General features: G+C 40.8%; 1 protein-coding gene, 1 non-coding gene and 1 pseudogene across 4 annotated transcripts in view; 2 read left to right on the top strand and 1 right to left on the bottom strand.

The window, feature by feature from the left end:
* The window catches only part of OCLN (occludin), a 46628-nt gene that overhangs the window by 2105 nt on the left and 24036 nt on the right, over positions 1-20487 (bottom strand). For all 3 annotated transcript variants that reach the window (XM_036279415.1, XM_036279418.1, XM_036279417.1), the window contains exons 5-8: positions 12689-12834; positions 5841-6056; positions 3233-3404; positions 512-553 (exon numbers count right to left, since the gene is read on the bottom strand). In XM_036279415.1, coding sequence (XP_036135308.1) covers positions 512-553; positions 3233-3404; positions 5841-6056; positions 12689-12834 — 576 coding nt within the window. The remainder of the gene's footprint in view (positions 1-511; positions 554-3232; positions 3405-5840; positions 6057-12688; positions 12835-20487) is intronic.
* LOC118643032 lies at positions 3614-3714 on the top strand (annotated as a pseudogene).
* On the top strand, positions 16145-16256 carry LOC118642980. The gene has a single exon (XR_004961887.1). It is a non-coding gene; the product is annotated as a U6 spliceosomal RNA (small nuclear RNA).

Here is a 20487-nt window from a genome sequence, read left to right as displayed (position 1 = left end):
AACCGGCCAGGGCTGTGTACTTTTTTTATATGTATACTTCAACCTTTTTTTTTTATCCTCACCCAAGGACACTTTTCCACTTTTTGTTCAGATAGAGTGGGAGGGAGAGAGAGAGAGAAACATCAACGTGAAAGGGACACATCGAGTAGTTGCCACATGCACGACCCAACCAGGGCCAAGGACAAACTGCAACCGAGGTGTGTGCCCTTAGTGGGAACCGAACCCGGGTCTCTCTGCACTGCAGGCCGACGTTCTAACCACTGAGCAAAACCGGCTAGGGCATGTACTTCAACCTTTAAAAAAGTTTTTAAAAATCAGTATTGGTTGTAGCTGCAAACAACTGAAATTAAGTTTCCAACTTCTCAGTTGTAGTTTATCTTGCAATTATTGGGCCTTTTGTCTATAATCAGTGCATGCATTATAAGGTATTCATAGTCATTCCAAAGGTTAAAGGAAAACCACATGATAGAAAAATTCTTCCCCAAAGAATCTTACAATCTGGGATACTTACTCCCTTAACTTGCTTCAGTCTATTGTATTCATCAGCAGCAGCCTATTAATGAAAAACACAAGGGAATATGTTTAATGGGCATTTTCTCTTTCAAAAACAACACTACTGACGCTATATTTTGAAGCTAACTAAAACTGCCAAAAATACAAGAAATTGAAATAATGACGTCTTAAAGCTCCTAAAACTACTATGAGCAGCAGGAGGCCTGAGGAATCAGTGAAGAGAAACTGATGACATATTTCTTACGTTCCATGCACGCAGGCAGGTAACTATTTGTTTTGCTGCCTCTCACCTTTCCCCATGCCAGTCCATGTGCCACGCTGGCACCAGAGAGGTCTCTGGTAAAGCATAGCTCTAATCAGGTTATATATCTCATTATAAAACTGGTCAGAGCTCCTCACTAACTTCTCTGCCAATCTAGTCTCCTACCTATGCAGTCTTAGCACCCATCGTACGCAATTCCTTTGAAAAACTAAGCATGTTAAGCTTCCAGATTTCTATCACGCTCTCCCTATGGCTGTGTTCATGCACCCCTCCCCAGTTTTGTCTGGAGATTCTAGAATAGCTACCTCTCAGTGAAGCCTCTCCTAAACTCTTCAGGCCTTCAGCAGACCTTATTCCTTCTCTGAGCAATTTACTTACAGTACTTTCCACACATAACGTGAATATGACATTTAGTCACATTGTCTAAGTTGCTTAGATGTCATTTCTCTCAGAATATAAACTCTCCGAGGGCTGACAGGATTTTGTTTATCTTTCTAACTTCAGCACTTCTACATCAAGGGCACAGTAATGATCAATACTTTTCACTGAACTGATAAATGTTTATGACAACACCATAAAACCATACAAAAGCCATAAAAGAATACAATAGTTAAGTCAAACTATATAAGAAGCAAACGTCAATTAAAACTGGCAAAGGGTGTTTTATAAAATGAATATGAGGTTCCTAAAAATAAATGATGTGAACACAAAGTAATTTTTCAGGCATGAAGTATTAGTGAAATGTGGGTCAAATGAGCCCTCTAGACCATCGGTGGTGGGAATGCAGTTGACAGAATCTTTCCGGAGGGCAGTTTTGCAACAAAAATGTAATGGCATAAATTCTGACTCAGCAATTTCACATCTGAAATTTGCTCTAGCTAGATAAGCAGACAAGTATGCCAAGATCGAGGGCTTCGACAGGGTATTACTGGTACTACTGGTAGGCGGTATATGTGTGCCTGTGGGGGTGGGGTGGGACAGGGGTAGACATACCTGAATGTCTATTCACACAGGATGACTCTTAAGTAAATTCTGGTAAAATCATAGATTTTACTCTGTAGCTATTTTTAATAAATAAAAAAATTTTTTGAGCCCTGGCTGGGTAGTTCAGCTAGTTAGAGCATTGTCCTGATATGCCAAGGTTTCGGGTTCAATCCCCGGTCAGGGCACATACAAGAAGCAACCAATAAATGCATACATGAGTGGAACAATTCAGGGTGTCTGTCTGTCTGTTTCTTCCCCCCATCCCCTCCCTCTACAAATCAATAAAATAAAATAAAAAATAAATCACAAGAAATAAAAAAATAATAACTTTTTTTTAGTAAGTAGATCATTATTATTGATATGAAAAGATAACCACAGGCTATTGTTGAGTAAAAAAGCAGGATATAAGTAGTACCACAAGCATTTAAAAAAATAAAAACCGCCCTGGCTGGTTTGGTTCAGTGGTTAAAAGCATAGGCCTGCAGTCCCAAGACCCGGGTTCGGTTCCCGCTAAGGGCACGTACCTCGGTTGCAGTTTGTCCCCGGCCCTGGTTGGGTCATGTGGGTGGCAACCACTTGATGTGTCCCTTTCACGTTGATGTTTCTCTCTCTCTCTCTCCCCCTCCCACTCTATCTGAACAAAATATGGAATAATGTCCTTGGGTGAGGATAAAAAAAAATAAAATAAAATAAAGTAGTATTCAATTATAAGCCAAAGTATGAGATACCCATGAGTCCATACTGATATAAGTGATTCACTAAATAAATTTAAAAATGGAAGAAGGAACACATTTCCCATGCAGAAGAATCCAAATAATTAGTGTAGGTACATCGCCTTTAGAGAGCTGGCGCATAATTCTCTATTCCTTAAGTGGGATCGATGCACTGTGACTTCCTTCCAAAAAGTATAGTATGGAAAGGGGATTAGAAAGGAAAGACTAACTGTACAAGGGCAAATACCACCTCAGCCAGGTGATCAAGGAAAAAACAAACAAACAAACCATAAACTATTTTTGAGTAAAAATGCAGGAAAGATATAGGTAAAACATATAAGATGATTTCTTATTAAAGACTTGTGTGTCTAGGTACACATCTACAAGGAGGAGCCATTTTAACAACTAATATTTTGGTGATTACCAGGTGGTAGAATTTAAGGAATTTATGCAATTCTGTATTGTTTGAATTTTGTACACATAGAATGAACTGAGTGCATAAATAGAAAAATACAGTTATTTTATTTTAAATAGGAAGGGATATATGTACCTAGACTACTGCTTTGTAATTCTTAACTATAATAGTATTAATACACTCTTCAATTTGGACTTTCATCCAAGACTCAACTTCAATTATTTTTCAATGAAATTACACTTTAATAATTATTAGCAAATTTTATATCGACATCAGTATAAAGGACACTGGATTTCTATAGATCAGAAAGTATATGTAACATACAATTATCAGGTTTGTATTTACCATGTACTCTTCACTTTCTTCTCTATAGTCATCCAATTCTTTATCCAGACGAGAGAGTTCTTTATTGATCTCATCAAGTTCTGCTTGTAAGTGCTTGTATTCCTGCAGGCCAGTGTCAAAACTTCTCTTATAGACTTGCCTTTGTTGATCTGAAGTGATAGGCGGATATTCCCTAAAAACGGAGTGAGAAGATGACTGTGTATCATTAGCAGACATAAAATGCACTGTTTCTTCCTCAAAGATAATAAAGCTGATGGGATGTGGAGAATGACATCCTTTTTGTAGCTTATGGGGAAGACGAAGGTGCGTTGCAAATAGTGCCCTTAAGAAGGAATCCTTTATACATCATTGATTATGCTTTTTTAAAAAAATATATGCCTGAAAAAGAGCTACTGTCGTGAGTAACACACAACATCAAGAGATTTAGGAAGCATAATTTTTTGGTTCTTGGGCAGCTGGTGATCATCGGTCCTAGCACCCAAAAAATTTAAAATAAAAAAAACATACAAAAAATAAAAAAAAAGAATAACTGTGCCTATATACTTTTTGAAAATAAAGTTGAAAGAATTTATAAAATTTAAGGTTCAAGTCATAAGAACTCACTTATTCTGAATATAGAACATGATAATGCAACTTATATTTAATATCTTAAAACTGGAATTCAGGAACACAAATATGTTGGCATCATTGCAGAAGGGCAGCTGGCTATTGTCTTCTACACCTATAGTTTTCAGACTGTTTGGAGATATGGGTTTTTTGGTTTGTTTATCTTGGTCTTGTTTCTCCTAATAGCTTATTTTAAGTCCTTTCATTATAAAAGTAGACTTTAAAATGCACATGTATAAAAATGCACGCTCGTTGTACAAATAATCTGGCAATGCATTAAACCACCCTGAAATTCTTCATCACTTGTACCTCTTAATATACCAGTTGTTCTTTACATATGAAGGTAATGCTGTTCATCCATAATCCACTGAGGAAATACTCTGAGTTGTCTCCCAGAACTAAGGAATTTCACAGCATATGGAATTTCAAATTTTAGACCCAAGTTAGTCTAATACCTTCATTTTATAGAGAGGAGAAATTAAAAGATTCACTCAAAAGGGAAACAAGAATTCAGAATTTCTAAAAGTTTTCATTTAAATCTTCCATGATATAAGTTAGGCAAATATTTCACAGATAAATGACTGAATTAGGCCAAAAACTCTTAAGGAGAGAAGGGAAGAGGCAAGAGAACCACCAGTGAGTACAGAATTTCACACTCCATGAATCCCTAACGCCTGGAGAGCAATGTTTGATTAATCACCATTCAAACCACAAGTGTTTGATTTGTGTCCCATTCCTTGGGCATAAAAAAGCTACACATCAAACACGAGTATAGTTGGTGCTGGTGGACTGTAACAATACCACTGACACAAACACAAAAGAACTTAACCTCAACCTTGGCCAGAACTAAAGGTTAACAACTCTTTACAGAAGTGTTTTCCAAAGTCCTTTGGATCTCTGGCCTCATTGTGAAAGCCTAAAGTAAAAGCCAGAGCAGCCCTGGACAGTTTGGCTCAGCAGTTAGAGCGTCAGCCCACGAACCAAAGAGTCGTGGGTTCGATTCCGGCAAAGGCACGTACCTCACTTGCGGTTCATCCCTGGCCCTGGTCGGGTGGTGCAGGAGGCAACCAGTTGATGTGTCTCTATCACACTGATGTTTCTCTCTCTCTCCCTCTCTTCCACTCTATCTAATGATAAATGGAAAACTATCCTTGAATGAGGAAAAAAAAAAAGCCAAAGCAAAGACGTAACACCGGTTTGGGAATTTTATAATTAGTAGAATAAAGTTCCTCTTATCTTATACAGTGATACCTCGGTTCTTGAACGCCTCGGATTTCGACCAAATTGGTATTCGACCAGGAGATTCGAGAAACTTTTGTCTCGGAATCCGAACAAATATTTGGAACTCGAACTTCCGAGATGAGCCGAGTTGAGCCGAATGGCGTTCATTCGGCCCAGCGCGCCTTGCTTGCGTCATCAGTGTGCGTGCAGAGAGAGAGTCACGCTTTGTGGAGAGAGTCACGCTTTACACTGAATTTAACCCTTAGACATACTGTACACTTTTATTTCTTGTTGAGACTTATGTTTTTCTACATATTATATACAAATTAGGCCAGTAAATAGGCATTTTCTGGGGCTTGGAACGAATTAATCCAGTTTCCATTATTTCCTATTGGGTTTCATTGCTTCGGTTCTCGAACAATTTGGTTCTCGACCGTCCTCCTGGAATGAATTATGTTCGAGAACCGAGGTATCACTGTACTTCATTTATTTAAAAAGGCCTTTCTTGGGTGACTATTGGTAAAAGAAAGCCCTGGTGAAGTTTATCAGACATTTCGTGGAGGCCACTGAAAGTGTTTAAGACATAGTTACAGCCAAACATACCCCCTTCACGCCCACCTTTATTATGAACGAGTACTAAGAAAAAAACATAAAAAGCCCATCTCCAGTCCTGGTTGGCAAAGAATGGAATTATATCATCCACTCCAGTTTAGGAGGCAACAGTTCCCAAACACTAATATTAGATGTGCAGGCGGTTCCAGCAAAAGAGGCAAGTCAGTACCTGATCCAGTCCTCCTCCAGCTCATCGCAGGACTCGCCACCAGTCGTGTAGTCTGTCTCGTAGTGGTCTTGCTCTTGTCTCTTTGACTTTCCCGCCCTTCTTTTTGCGGGAGCCCTTTTTGAAGGTGTATCAAAGTTACCATCGCTGCTATAAGGAGGCTGCCTGAAGTCATCCACAGGGGAAGTCACTGGGAGCTCCTGCACCACTTCAGGCACCCTAATAAAACAGGAATTATTTTTCAGTGATCGCCAGGCACATGACAAGGTGTCGCCAGTGCACCGTAAGCACAAAGAGCAGCAACAGTAACTATTAGCAGATCTACAGGTAGGTGCGGTGCACTCACTCAAGCAGTTCACATGCCCAACACTAAGCAGACCTCAAGTGTCCTGCATTCAGTGCAGCACCAGCTCAGATCTTCTAATACACACAAGCGAGCTTAAGGTTCCTATGTAAGAGGAGCCCATTGGTAAACCTTCTAAGTAAAATGGATCTAAGATTTCATTTAGTTCAGGCTGATCTGGAAGAACTGTTTACCTGACCTGTGCCAGGGACACTCCACAAAAGGCTGTCATAAAATAATGGGCATGATTCTTTTCTACAGGTTCTTGAGTTCCATGGGATGTTGAGTGGAGAAGAGGAATGCACACACGTATCTACCTTTGGAAGCAGACTCTCAGAGACAGATCTTTGTAATGTTAATTTTAGACTCATATATCAATTCCCTTTTTAAGGTATCTTAAAAAACCAAAACCACTAAAATTTTAAATTAAAAAGCTTTACATTGTAATAGATGAAAAAGCTCATTAAGACTTCTTTTTAAAATTGCTTTAATTGCCCTGGTCAGTTTGGCTCAGCGGTTAGAGCATTGGCCCATGGACCAGAGAGTCCCAGGTTCGGTTCCCGCTAAGGGCACGTACCTTGGTTGCAGTTTGTCCAGGGCCCTGGTTGGGGTCATGTGGGTGGCAACCACTCCATGTGTCTTTCACGTCGATGTTTCTCTCTCTCTCTTCCTCCCCCTCTCCCTCCCGTTCTATCTGAAGATAAATGCAAAAATGTCCTCAGGTGAGGACTTTAAAAAAAGAGAGAGAAAATTGCTTTATTAATCCTGAAGCTACACAGAATGAATGGAAGGGAAGAGTTACCATTATACTTATTTTTCTCATGCAATCATTCACTATTGCATCAGATGTTTCATTGCATATAATGTTTCTGCCACAAGCTTAAAACTGAAGCCTAACATGGAATAAAATACCAAGAGCAACTGTAGCAACTGCACATCACTTCTGAGTAACAGATATGCAAAGCTCCCCTTTCCCCTGTAGCAGAGCTGGAGGAGGGCAAGAGAAAGCAAGCACTGGAGACTTCCCAACATCAGCCTTGCTATTCAAATCAACCATAAAAGACATCTGAAGGTTTTTGTTTCTTACTCCTTTCAACTTACCATAACTGTAATCTTGAGCTTTATCTACAAGGTTTACTCTCTTTTCTAGGTGATCCAGAACTGCTTGGTTGTTAACTGTTGTCAGTCTAAAGTTGTGTGTGTGTATTGTTGGTGGTATTTATTTATTCTTTCTAAATTTATTCAGATTACCATGGCTTTGTGTGCTATGTCAATGCTACTTCGAAAGGAGGGAAAATGTGACTTTCTCCATGAGTTAATAATTAAACAAGTTTCTAGACACACTGCCAAAATTGGCAGGTACTATGCATGCTTCTTTCTTTGAGGTGACAAACAAAATCTTTAGCATGCATCGGGTTTACCTGAGAGGCTGGGGGCCAGAAGGGAAGGGAGCTAAAAGGCAAAGGAAATTAGGAAAAAACAAAAACAAAATCACATTAAAGCAGGCTTCCTCCTATCAGTTGTTATTTGTCATTGGTATTATAAATCTTCAGCTTGGAAGTTTTCCGCCTCCCTTCTCCCCACACCCTTTGAAATACTAAACAGTAACATACTTAACATAACATAAAAACTAAACACAGAATGCTTAGCAATAAAAGTATATACAAATTTAAGAGCTAGGAAATATGTACTTTCAATAATCTTCTAACCTACTTTTAGATATATGTCCTATTTAGTCAAAATCTGCATAACCCAGAAGAGGTAACCAGCTGTATACTTTCCTCAGTATTCACTTCAGTATCCCAATCTGGAAGTTCCCCCTTTTGTAGCTTTTGGATTGCTTCTTTTTGATTCATTTGTTTTATCCTCTAACACACACCCTCCTCACATGCCTTTGCTGTTCTTATCTCCCCTGGCTCTCAATGTAGTTATTGTGCACTTACTTCCTGCCCCTGGTAGTTGCAACCTCCATGAGAGCATGGGCAGCTGGCCCAGTACTGTGTACATGGCAGGTGTTCAGGTAATTAGTTTTATTTATTTTATTATTATTATTATTAATCCTCACCTGAGGATATTTTCTCACTAATTTTCAGAAAGAGAGGGAGGGAGGGAGGGAAGGAAACATTGATGTGAGAGGAACACATCGATTGGTTGCCTCCTGCACAACCCCAACCAGGGCTGAGGATCGAACTGCAATGGAGGTATGTGCCCTTGACTGGAATTGAACCTGTGACTCTTTGGTCCATGGGCCAGCACTCCAACCGCTAAGCCAAATTGGCCAGGGCAGTAATTACTGATTTAAAAACACAGTCACAAGAATCCTGTTTTCTGGTGACACCCAGTATTAATGAGGGAGAAACAATGCAGTATCAATACCAGTGTCTCATCTGTTAGAATGATGTCCATTATACACATGGTATTTAGAACTGTCACTATTATTATGGGGAGTAACTAAACCTTACTAATCAGAGAACTTCATCTTCTTGACTTTGGGGATGACAATGTCCCAAAAGGACCAATCAGAATCTTTCCAATAGACTGACATGCAAGCTGTGGGAAAGGAAATTCCATTTTCTGAATCCTAGGCTGGAAGATCAGTGCGGATGACCCATTGTGTTACAATGGAAGCTGTTCTGAGAATAAAGACAGCATAGCAACAAGATCAGTGATATCTTCTGAGTCCCTGGATCACACCATACCTGACACAGACGCATCCCCAAGCCTTATGTGAACCAGTGGATTCCTATGACATGCACAAAAATCCAAACAGATTAACCCCATCAGCCTATTTACTACTATAGTCTGTCTCATTTGTTGTCCTAGGTGTCATCCTGCTTTGAAAGTTCTCTGTAGTGTTAACGCTCAACTTCCTTGATTTATTAAGGTTAATTCACCCTGGGTGTGGACAGTATAGTAGGGAATATACCTAACAGGGCTCACCCAAATTTACTTACAAAGGGTGAAGAAGCAACCATCTTCAGCTAAATTCTGCTGTCACCTAATCCAGGATTAATTCTAACTGCCTTGAAATTCTAAGGTATAGGACATTATGATGAACAGGATGATTTCACTTAATAAGAATTCCAACAACAAGCTGAATTAATAGATGGCGATAGGTATCAAAATGGGGGACAAGGGTACCAACGACAAAAGGGCACAAGAGAACCTTCTGGAGTGCTAGAAATGACTCTCAGTGCGGTCATGGTGACTTCAGTGTTCACATATGCGAACATTCATTAGGTTGTATATTCAAGATTAGTGCTCTTTACTGAATGTATATTATGCTTTTTGGGGGGAAAGGAATCTTAGTGTTGAGGTACTTTATCCTTATCATGAGCCTCAGACACAATGTTTCTGTTCTAATTCCTTCTCTACGCAGTACAACAGCGAGGAGGAGAGGTGCTCGTGGGTTACTAGCACCTTCAAGGGAGCCTAAGGAAAGCAGACTATGATTAATGCATCCCTACCTCCATAGCGGGTGCACTCTGAACCCTTCATAGCACCAGTACTCTGCCACGGACAACACTCGACAATTTCTATTACTCCCCAGAGGCGCAGTTGCCTCCCCATCACTACCACACACACCAGGTGCTGTGGGAGAATCTGTCCCACTTATATCCCTTAGCCCCATTCCCACCCTCCCTTTCTTCTGGGTTCTAAAACTAATCATCATATTTTCATTTTCAAGACCTTCAAAAAAGTTCTGGGGTGTAGACTGGGAGTATAAACTGGTACAACCATTATGGAGTCCAATTTAATCACATCTATCAAAATGAAATATGCAATTTTCTTTACCCCAGCAATTCTGCTTTTAACATTTCCCCTCCAGATACATTCACATCTGTGACAAAGTGATAAACATGCAAGTTTATTCCTGGCAGTGGTTTGTAATTAATTACAAAACATTAGGGGAAAATGGTGCATCAATATGGGATTAAAAATAAACCACTAATGGAATATTATACAGCTATGAAATAAATCAGTAAATTCTTTGTATACCAGTATCAACAAACTCCAAGATATACTGCTAACAAGGCATTTAATATACGTACTAGTATGTTTTAAAGAAAAAAAATAACCAATATTCATATTTGGCCAACATATTTTATTTTAAAATGACCACTGGAAGGATATAAAAGAAACTGGTAATTCTAGCTGTCTCTAGGGAGAGGAACTGGAGATGTTTTTGTCCCTTTTAAATTTTACATTATGAATATATTGGCTTATTCAAGAATAAGTAAGAGTTTCCCATTGTTCCAAATGAATTTGAAAATATTTTGGTTTTCATGAAAAGGGATAGCACATGGAAATGCTATGTAACCATGCAGGGCTTACAATTAATTTAGAGGCACAGCTGGTCACGTGTTATATATAGTTTGCATGTGTGAAAGTCCTGTAAATCATAGCTTGAAACTTTCACAAGGATTGCACCTTTACCCCAACAGCCTCAAGTTCTTTGGTTTTTGTTAAACTCCAAAGAGAAGAAGGAGAACAGAGAAAATGCTCTTCCTCCCAAACATTCACAACTGAAATGAACAACAAGATAGTTTCTGCAGACCAAAGCAAAATATAAGGCAGACTGCCAGTCTGTTTCCAAATTCATTCCAGGGCAATAATAAATCTATCACCTTCAAACTGATTCCATAATTAACTCAGCTGCTGAGGTTATCTTATAGGCTTCCAGGCAACCAAACTGTGCACTCAGAATGGATCTCTGTATAACTCAGCCCAGTAAATGAGGGTGCAGGTGGAGATAGAACTTTGAAGTCAAAGAAAGTTTTCCAGCAGATACACCTTTGACTAAGAACAATCACACTAGCTAAAGAGGTTTCATTTCTTGGTCTACAAAGGAATTTGGGGTTCTGGAATGCCATAAAGCATCCTTAGGCAAAAATTACATCCAAGGTCTTAATACCTTCAACATCCTTCTCTCACCAGCCATTAGGTTGAATTAGAATTAGGTTTTAGGGTAAATTAAAACCATACTGGGATACCATTTCAATAACCATAATGGCACCTATTCTAGGCCAGAAACTCACTTTGAGGTTTTTTTCCATTATATGTAAAACAAAACCTAGAGGCTTTATCAGCAACACGGATGCTCTAGCACAGCAAAGATCTCAGAATTCTGGAATCCAAACGAGGCCTTATAGTTTTGTGGGTTTTTTGTTGTTGTTGTTGTTAATACTCACCTGAGGATATTTTTTCCATTGATTTTTAGAGAATGGAAAGGAGGGAGTTTGGGAGAGAGAAAGAGAAACATCTATGTAAGAGAGACACATCGATCAGTTGCCCCCCGCAAGCACCCTGAGTGGGGCAAGGGATTGAACCTGCAACCCAGGTATCTGCCCTTGACTGGGAAGTGAACCTGCAACCCTTTAGTCCGTAGGCTGACGCTCTAACCACTAAGCAAAACTGGTAGCAAAACTGGCCCGGGGAGAACTTTTCTTTTTAATTATCGATTTTGAGAGACAGAGAGAGAAGTCAATGTGTAGCTCCACTTATTTATGCATTCACTGGTTGATAAGTCTATGTACCCTGACCAGGGATTGAACCTGCAACCCTTGGCATATCTGAATGACACTCTAACCAACTGACTACCTGGCCAGGGCTACTGTAAGAATTCTTAACTTTTCTTTCTTTTTTTTGGAACACGTCTAGGTTTTGCCTAGATATATTTCCAGTTTGCAAACTCTAAGACCCTTGAGTACATTTTTATCATTTCTTTCTTTTTTTTTTTTTTTTTGGTATGTGCCCCTAGTGGGAACCAAACCCAGGACTCTCTGGTCCGCAGGCGGATGCTCCAACAGCTGAGCCAAACGGGCCGGGGCAAATTTTTATCATTTATTTCTAGCCAAAGCCTTCTGATTCTTTATGCTTATTCAACACTCTAAATGAGATCTAATAGTTACAGGCAAAAGGAGGGGCTGAGAAACACACTTAGCTATGCTATCAATCAGTAATGGCCTTTTACCCACACCTAAACTCAAAACCAGAAGCAGGGAAGAGAATCACATTCCTAGAGTGAAAGAACCTAACTTATGCTTTATCTATTAAATCATCAAGAGAAAAGCATTTTCAGCTTAGAAGAGATCCCCACCTCACAGCCCCAATCTTCTCATCTTCCAACCCTAGGTATCCACCTACAATGCAAAGATCAGTCTCCAGTCTTTATGCATTTTCTTTTTTTAATCCTCACCCGAGGACATTTTTCCATTTTTTGTTCAGATAGAGCGGGAGGGAGAGAGAGGAAGAGAAAGAGAGAGAAACATCAACGTGAAGGGACGCATCGAGGGGCTGCTACCCGCACAACCAACCAGGGCCGGGGACAAACTGCAACCGAGGTACGTGTCCTTAGCGGGAACCGAATCCGGGTCTCTCTGTACCGCAGGCCAACGCTCCAACCGCTGAGCCAAACCAGCCAGGGCTTTATGCATTTTCTTAAGGCAAATGGCATAAAACAGCAACTGATTTATAAACATGCAAATATTCAGAAGGTGCTACTTACGGTGTTGATTTATAGGACGACTCTGGATACAACCGCTTGTCATTCACTTTACCATTGGAAGAGTAGGCCACAGGACTGTACACTCTCTCCGCATAGTCTGAAGGGGGAAGAGGCATGTCTTGTGTGCCTGCAGAAACGTTTTTAACCTAAAGAAACAACGCCAAGAGACACAGATATTATTTAGCCTATAATTCAAAGGGGGAAAAAATGGAAGAAAAAGTAAAATAAAATGATCTAGTATTTATTGGGCTCATTAACCTGTAATGATTGTCTTTTTATTAGTGGTAACAGTCAAATCGGTATTTTTACAAACACATAAATGGTGCTATTGTTAGTTTAACATGTCCAGAATGAATTACAAAGAAGAAAAAATCCCAGTGACCTGATTCTCATTCTGATGTGATTGGGTGGAATAATTATCCATGATAACTGCTCCTGCCCCCTATTAGGAAAACTAATCTCACTTTATCTGGGCCAGTCTGTGCTAGGATGAGAATTTTCATTTCTAACAATTCTAAGGTAGTGTTTATGCTGCTCTCTGAGGACCACACTTTGAATACCTCTTAGCGAGGACAAAGGACATTGGTTCTTCTTAATCCACTCACCCTAAACATGGACCATTAAAACCACAGAAGAAATTAAGAAGCTCAAACTGGCCCAGCCAGTGTGGCGCAGTGGTTGAGCATCAACCCATGCACCAAGAGGTTGCCAGTTTGATTCCTAGTTAGGGCACATCCCCAGGTTGTGGGCCAAATCCCCAGTGGGGGGCATACTGAAGGTGGCCAATAGATGTTCTCTCTCACTGATGTTTCTATCTCTCTTTCCCTCTCCCTTCCTCTCTCTTTAAAAATCAAGGGAAAAAAAAACGGAGCTCAAACTGATTCCTGCTATAGTTCTTTAATGAGACCTGTGCATTCTCCCTTAACATATATTCTCAATGGCACTATTATTATAAATAGCCTGTACAGTAGAGTCACAATGTCATTGCCGTCCCTCTGTTTTCCTGTAAGTGATTTTGTCCTAAGAAGAAATACATATTAGAGATTATGTTCTGTTGACATGAAAGGTTTCCCACAGAACTTTTGGGAGAAAAATTTTAAATACAATAAGCATTGCCAATTATATTCCCAACATTGTTAGAGTTCATGAAGTAGAGCCAACACTCTAAATTTCGCCTAAAAATCTTTACACATTACTCTACAACTGATTCAATTTTGAGTTGTTTCAAAGTAAAGCAATAAATTAAAGCATGAAAAAAAAACAAACACAAAAAATCATAGGCCCTGGCCACATAGCTCAGGTGGGTAGAGCGTTCCTGATATACCAGCGTTGCGGGTTTGATCCCAGTCAGGGATCATACAAGAATCAACCAATGAATGCATAAATAAGTGGAACAACAAATCAATGTTTCTCCCTCTCCCTTCCTCTCTTTCAAAAATCAATCAACCAATAAAAAATAAAAGCCCTGGCTGGTTTGGCTCAGCGGTTAGAGCATCGGCCTGTGGTCCAGAGAGACCTGGGTTCGGTTGCCGCTAAGGGCGCGTACCTCAGTTGCAGTCTGTCCCCAGCCCTGGTTGGTCGTGTGAGTGGCAGCCACTCGATGTGTCCCTTTCACGTCAATGTTTCTCTCTCTCTCTCTCTGTTCTTCTCTCTCCCTCCCACTCTACCTGAACAAAAAAATGGAAAAATGTCCTTGGGTAAGGATAAAAAAATAAATAAAATAAAATATCTTTATAAATTATTTCTGTGAAAAAGAACCATCTTTTCAAAAATAGGGAGGGTGGGACTACTTTAGCTTGGTGATGAGAACAATGGCATCAGGTTACCTGGGTTTACTCCAGATATACCAACTATAAATTCTAGAAGGCCCTAGTCTGCTCATCTGCAAGAAATGGGGAAGCTACTTACTTTATAATATTTTGACAATTACCTAAATGACATGACAAGGTATCACATTTAGCACAGTGCATTTCTGAACATAGTAAAAACTCAGAAGATGCTGGATTCTGGAATTAAAGCTATTGGATCTAAAGAAAAGAATTTTGTAAATATTTGAATGTGACAGCAGACTTTTTGTTGGATCATTTTGCTGTTATGTAGCCTTGCAATTAGGTTCAGTATCAGTACAATGTATTTCCTTGCACAGCACACACTTGACATCTTGTTTCCCAGTAAGCATAGCATTACAAGGCCTGTTCTTTTCCTATCGCTGCAATATCACATCCTGAAATATTTATTTACCCACCCCTCTAAGGCCATAGAGGTCTTCTTGATTGTTTAATACTCCCGTGAGCCAGAAAGGAATGGAATCATTTCCTCCTTAAAGTGGAGTTTGGCAGCAACTGGAAAACCAGTGGGTGGGTTGCCAGGGAGTGTGCTTAGATCCCACCACAGGGAGGACGGGTGGGAACCATTCTTGGCTCCCCCAATGAATTCCTTAGGACTCCATGCCGTCACCAAGCTTCACAGGCGAAGGCTCTTCTGATCCAAAGGCCTATTTTTATACTGGAGACCATCAGAATTTGAACAGACTTCCTTTTCTTTAAAACCCACTTAATGCCTCTCCAGGTTCTTTACAACTTTAGCAGAGGTGCAAAGCTTGTAGATTTCCTACTGATTCTGTCAAACCAGAAACCAAAACCTGACAAAAAGGTGCCTGGCTGTCCTTGTAGAGACTTCTTACTGCCTGGAATGGAATGTCCTTCCTCTTTTCTTTGCCAGCTAATCCTTAATTGGGCTGCAAGTCTTGGCTCACTACCAAGGAGTAGTAATGCCACTACCTCCTGGAGGCCTTCCACATGTGGCCCTGCTGGGTGAGGCACCTCTCTGTCCTCCTATCTCCCCAAGCACCTGTGCACACAAGCCTCCCACCCACCACAGCACTTAACGCACTGTGGGACAATTGTTGACACACAGTATAATGGCTTGCTCCCATATCTCTAACTTTAGTAGGCAGTCGACTGTTCTAAATGCCACCACTGTCTGTCTGCTTACAATGTACCAAATACTGAACGGATACATCATTTAGTAAGCATAAGTTCAGAGCTAAATACTATGATTCCCTTTACAGAAATGAGGAAACTATGGCTCAAGAGATAGACAACTTTCCCAAAGACCTATACCTGGTAAATAATGTGAGATTTAAATATGGGGCTCACTGGAAAGCCTCTGCTATAACCCACCACCTCTCCCTGGGTAGTCTCCTACCTTCTCTTTGTGTCTCCCAAGCCCAGCACAGTACCTGGCACAAATCTGGAACCCGGAGTTTGCTGCATAGAGGTTATCTCACTTATTGCTGTTCTACTTGTGTATATCTAAACATCTTATTGAATGAACTGCCCTTTGTCTCTTAGAGTCAGCAGGACTGGACTAACTTGACCACTGACTTTATCCTCTAGCAGATCTTTGGTTACTTAAACCTTTTTTAAACATATGCACAAAAAATTCCAAGGTACTGCTTGTTTTGGCAGAACACATACTAAAATTGGAACGATACAAAGAAAATTAATGATTAGCATGGTCTCTGCAAAAGGATGACATGCACATTAGTGACAGGTTCACATTTTTAAAAAAAATTCCGCCCTGGCTGGTTTTGCTCAGCGGTTAGAGCATCAGCCTGCGGTCCAGAGAGACCCGGGTTCGGTTCCTGCTAAGGGCATGTACCTCGGTTGCAGTTTGTCCCCGGCCCTGGTTGGGTCGTGTGGGTGGCAGCCACTTGATGTGTCCCTTTCATGTCGATGTTTCTCTCTCTCTCTCTCTCTCTCTCTCTCCCTCCCTCCCTCCCTCCTGCTCTACCTGAACAAAAAATGAAAAAATGTCCTCGGGTGAAGATTAAAAAAAAAAAAAAAAATTGCAACATTGTAAACAAACAATGCAATATATATTGTATGATGTACTATAACCAATGTCACCCCAATAGTTTTGTTGTTTTTTTTTTAATTTGAGAGCAAGAAGACAGAGAGAGAAACATTGACTTGTTGTTCCACTTATTTATGCATTTATGCATTCATTGGTTGATTCTTGTATGTGCCCTGACTGGGGATCAAACCTGCAACCTTGGCATATCAAGATGATGATCTAACCAACTGAGGTACCCAGCAAGGGCTTACCCTAATTTAATTTTTAAAAATCCCCATACAGACTCATAGTAGAATAAGAAGCAGACTATGGCCCTGGCCTGTTTGGCTCAGCGGTTAGAGCATTGGCCTACGGACCAGAGAGTCCCAGGTTCGGTTCCTGCTGAGGGCACATACCTCGGTTGGTTTGTCCCTGGCCCTGGTTGGGAACCAGGGTCATGTGGGTGGTTACTCAATGTGTCTCTCTCACATCGATGTTTCTCTCTCTCTTCCTCCCTCTCTCCCTCCTGTCCTATCTGAAGATAAATGCAAAAATGTCCTCGGGTGAGGATAAAAAAAAAAAAAAAGAAGCAGACTATATTCTTAAAAGGAGCTTAGGTCATGCAGGAGGCAACCAGTCGATGTGTCCCTCTTGGGTAGATGTTTCTCTCTCTCTCCCTCTCTCCCTCCCTTCCACTCCCTCCTACTCTATCTGAAGATGAATGGAAAAATGTCCTTGGGTGAGGATTTTAAAGAGAGAGAGAGAAAAGGTGCTTAAGAGTCTAGAGGCAGCCCTGGCCAGTTTGGCTCAGTGGTTAGAGCGTCGGCCTGCAGTCCGGAGAGACCCGGGTTCGGTTCCCGCTAAGGGCACGTACTTCAGTTGCAGTTTGTCCCCGGCCCTGGTTGGTCGTGCGGGTGGCAGCCACTCGATGTGTCCCTTTCACATCGATGTTTCTCTCTCTCTCTCCCTTCCTCTCTCTCCCTCCCACTCTATCTGTACAAAAAATGGAAAAATATCCTCGGGTGAGGATAAAAAAAAAAAGAGTCCAGAGGCAAAATATATTTGTAAAATAAGGAGGTAATTTTCATTTATGCTTCACTTTTTCTGGGAAAAAAAAAAGTGAAAATATTACTTTTTCTCATAGTACCAATGCAAAGTGAGTATAAATCTGCTGCTTTGAAAGGACAGAATGAAGTGGGAAGCCCCAGCAGGGAGTGATCAGGTGTTAGTAATTTATATAGGGAATCTTTGACCTGTGTTTCTTCTTTTTTTAATCCTCACCCGAGGACATTTTTGCGTTTATCTTCAGATAGAGCAGGAGGGAGAGGGAGAAAGAGAGAGAAAGAGGAGAGACATCAATGTGAGAGAGACACATCAAGTGGCTGCCACCCACACGACCCAACCAGTGCTGGGGACAAACCGCAACCAAGGTATGTGCCCTTAGCGGGAACCGAACCTGGGACTCTCTGGTCCACAGGCCAACGCTCTAACCGCTGAGCCAAACCGGCCAGGGCCAACCTGCGTTTCTTATTATGACAAGGATTTCTGAGCTTTGCTGTTATTATTGATAGGATCCCCAACCAGCCAGTCCACAAGACTCGATGATGTAGTTCAAGTTCTTTAAAAAAAAAAAAAACACACACACAGACACAAACAAAACCCTATTTTAATAACTGTAATAAATAAAATTTGTTTAAAGATTTAGAACCTGAAAAAAAAGTAGGCTTAATTCTAAACAGCAAATGGTGAACAACTTTCCTCACGTATCTTGAGCACAGAAATTATGGGCAGAAGTAAAAACACAAATTAAGGAAGACTTGTCTTCTACTAAGTACTCAGGGGAAAGACAAGTTAGAAAGCCAATCATTCCAGAAACCAAATACTGCAATACTGATCAGGGCTCAACTCCAGGGCCTTCCAGTGGGGAGGGGACCCACGTGAAGAGGGAAGGGAGCTTCAGGCAGCAGCAATCCACACAGCAGGGCCCAACCAGCTTCCCTTAGCTGGGACCTGCGGGAGTAGCCCCTGGTCCTAGTGGCACCCACACCCCACATCCAGACTGTAAAAGGGAAAGATAAGACAACAGAAGGAAAGATAGACATGCTGAGGAAAAATACACCTAAGCAACCAAATAATGACTCAGACTCACTCCTGAAACTAAATTCAGAAAGGACAAGCACCCACACTGACCTCGTTTAAGGGACAGGAACAATTAGTTTAGGGCACGGGACACAGGAAGTTTTACTAAGATTCATATTTCAATCCAGAGAAGAATAAAAGTGTTTCTGAATGCCAAAATAAAATACATTCAAATGAAATCATTTCAAAAGATCTCTGTAAGAGTGTAATTATGAAGACACGTGCAATTATGAATACATTTTATTCAAAATGTATTTATATTCATGAGAAGAGTTCTCCTTATGTCACTTGTGAAAAAAATCTTTGTAACAACATCTAACACTACTTGGAAAGTTCAGGAAAACATCCTAAATCCCTTCAGGGTGCCACACGGAGAACAAAGAGGTGGCTCTATCCAGCCCTCCTCCAAACCGGGCAGGACTGTGCCTGCCTGGCCTGGGGCCACAATGGATGCACAGCTAATCAACTAATGGGCACCTCTCACTCTGACTCCCCAAGTCACAGATGGTATTAAAAGATAGAATGTTTCAGGGAAGTTTGAGAAAGAAAATCTTCTCTTCCCCAAAACAAGGTTTAGGGAAACCATTTCCCTCCAGGCAAAACAATTTCCTATGTTATTTGGAATCAATACAAGCAAAAAGCAGCAGTGTCAGCCATTCCCCATGTTTCCCTCCATCCTGTCTTCATTCCTACTTCACCAAGGGAAAAAGAGCCAAGCTCCACCTGCATCCAGCTGGTGCAATTTGACAAAAGTCTCCTGCCTCTAAGAACAAGAGGACAGTTCCTGTGTTGAGTATTTGCAGCCTTGTTTATTCCTCACTGCTACCTGGGTAGATACAATTATCTCCATTTTCAGATGAGGAAATTGAGCCTCTAAGATTAAATTAAGTTGCTCAAGGTCACACAGAAGGTGATATGTTAGACAGGGGATTTGAACCCTGGTCCACCTGGTTCCAAAAGCTAACTCTTTCCCACAGAACAAACTGCTACCTCAGTAAATTAAATATGGCTCAAGGCGCCCATCTAGTCTGGGTACTGACTAGTCCCAGTAACTAAAGGACTCATTCTCTTTGTCTTAACTCCTCACCCAACCCTAATGAGATGTGAGGTGAATCCATTTTGAAGAGTTTTATTTGCCTATTAGACTAACGTTGTAAAAGCAGCTTTGACACAAAATTACTATGAATGTGTGCTTCAGTCACCAGGTGCAGAAACACAACCCTCAAAAGGGAAACAGAAGGGCTTTTCCTGCTTGTAATTATAGTGGAGAAAGAACAGACATCAGAGGGAGGAGTACCTTAATCTCAAAGTACCATCTCCAGTTTTATAACCTGCGTCCACTTTCAGAACAGCAAGTGGTCCAACTTGTTTTTCCTGTTTTCTGATATTATACCCACAAGATGCTTCCCCAACAAGAGCCTCAAAATTGCCTTTGGAAAGTTCCCTCAGACTTTTCTCCACCCTTGGCTTCCTAAAGGTAGATGTTCCCAAATGTACGAATCCCACAATGAAGAGATCATGGGCCAGGTTTGAGCTAGTCTGATTAATTTACTGTTGATCAAACAGCACTGAGGAATTAGCAAACACAATGTTCCCAACTGAAATGCATGTCAGGCGAAATGCCTGTAGGGAAATGTTAACATATACCAACAAAGATGAATTATGAAACTCCCTAGGAGTCAATGAATTGTTAACAGAGATTTAGGAAAGGGTGAGCTGGAGAAACCTTACACTCAGTGAGTGATAACATTCAAGGCCTCCCTGCTCTAGAAAGGGAAATCCTGGTGCAGTCTGTATTTTAAGACTTGTGTATCCATGGTAGC

Source organism: Molossus molossus, unplaced genomic scaffold (assembly GCF_014108415.1).
Source record: "Molossus molossus isolate mMolMol1 unplaced genomic scaffold, mMolMol1.p scaffold_m16_p_3, whole genome shotgun sequence".
NCBI lineage: Eukaryota > Metazoa > Chordata > Mammalia > Chiroptera > Molossidae > Molossus > Molossus molossus.
Note: the sequence above shows the minus strand (reverse complement) of the source record. Positions and strands in the feature narration are given on the sequence as shown.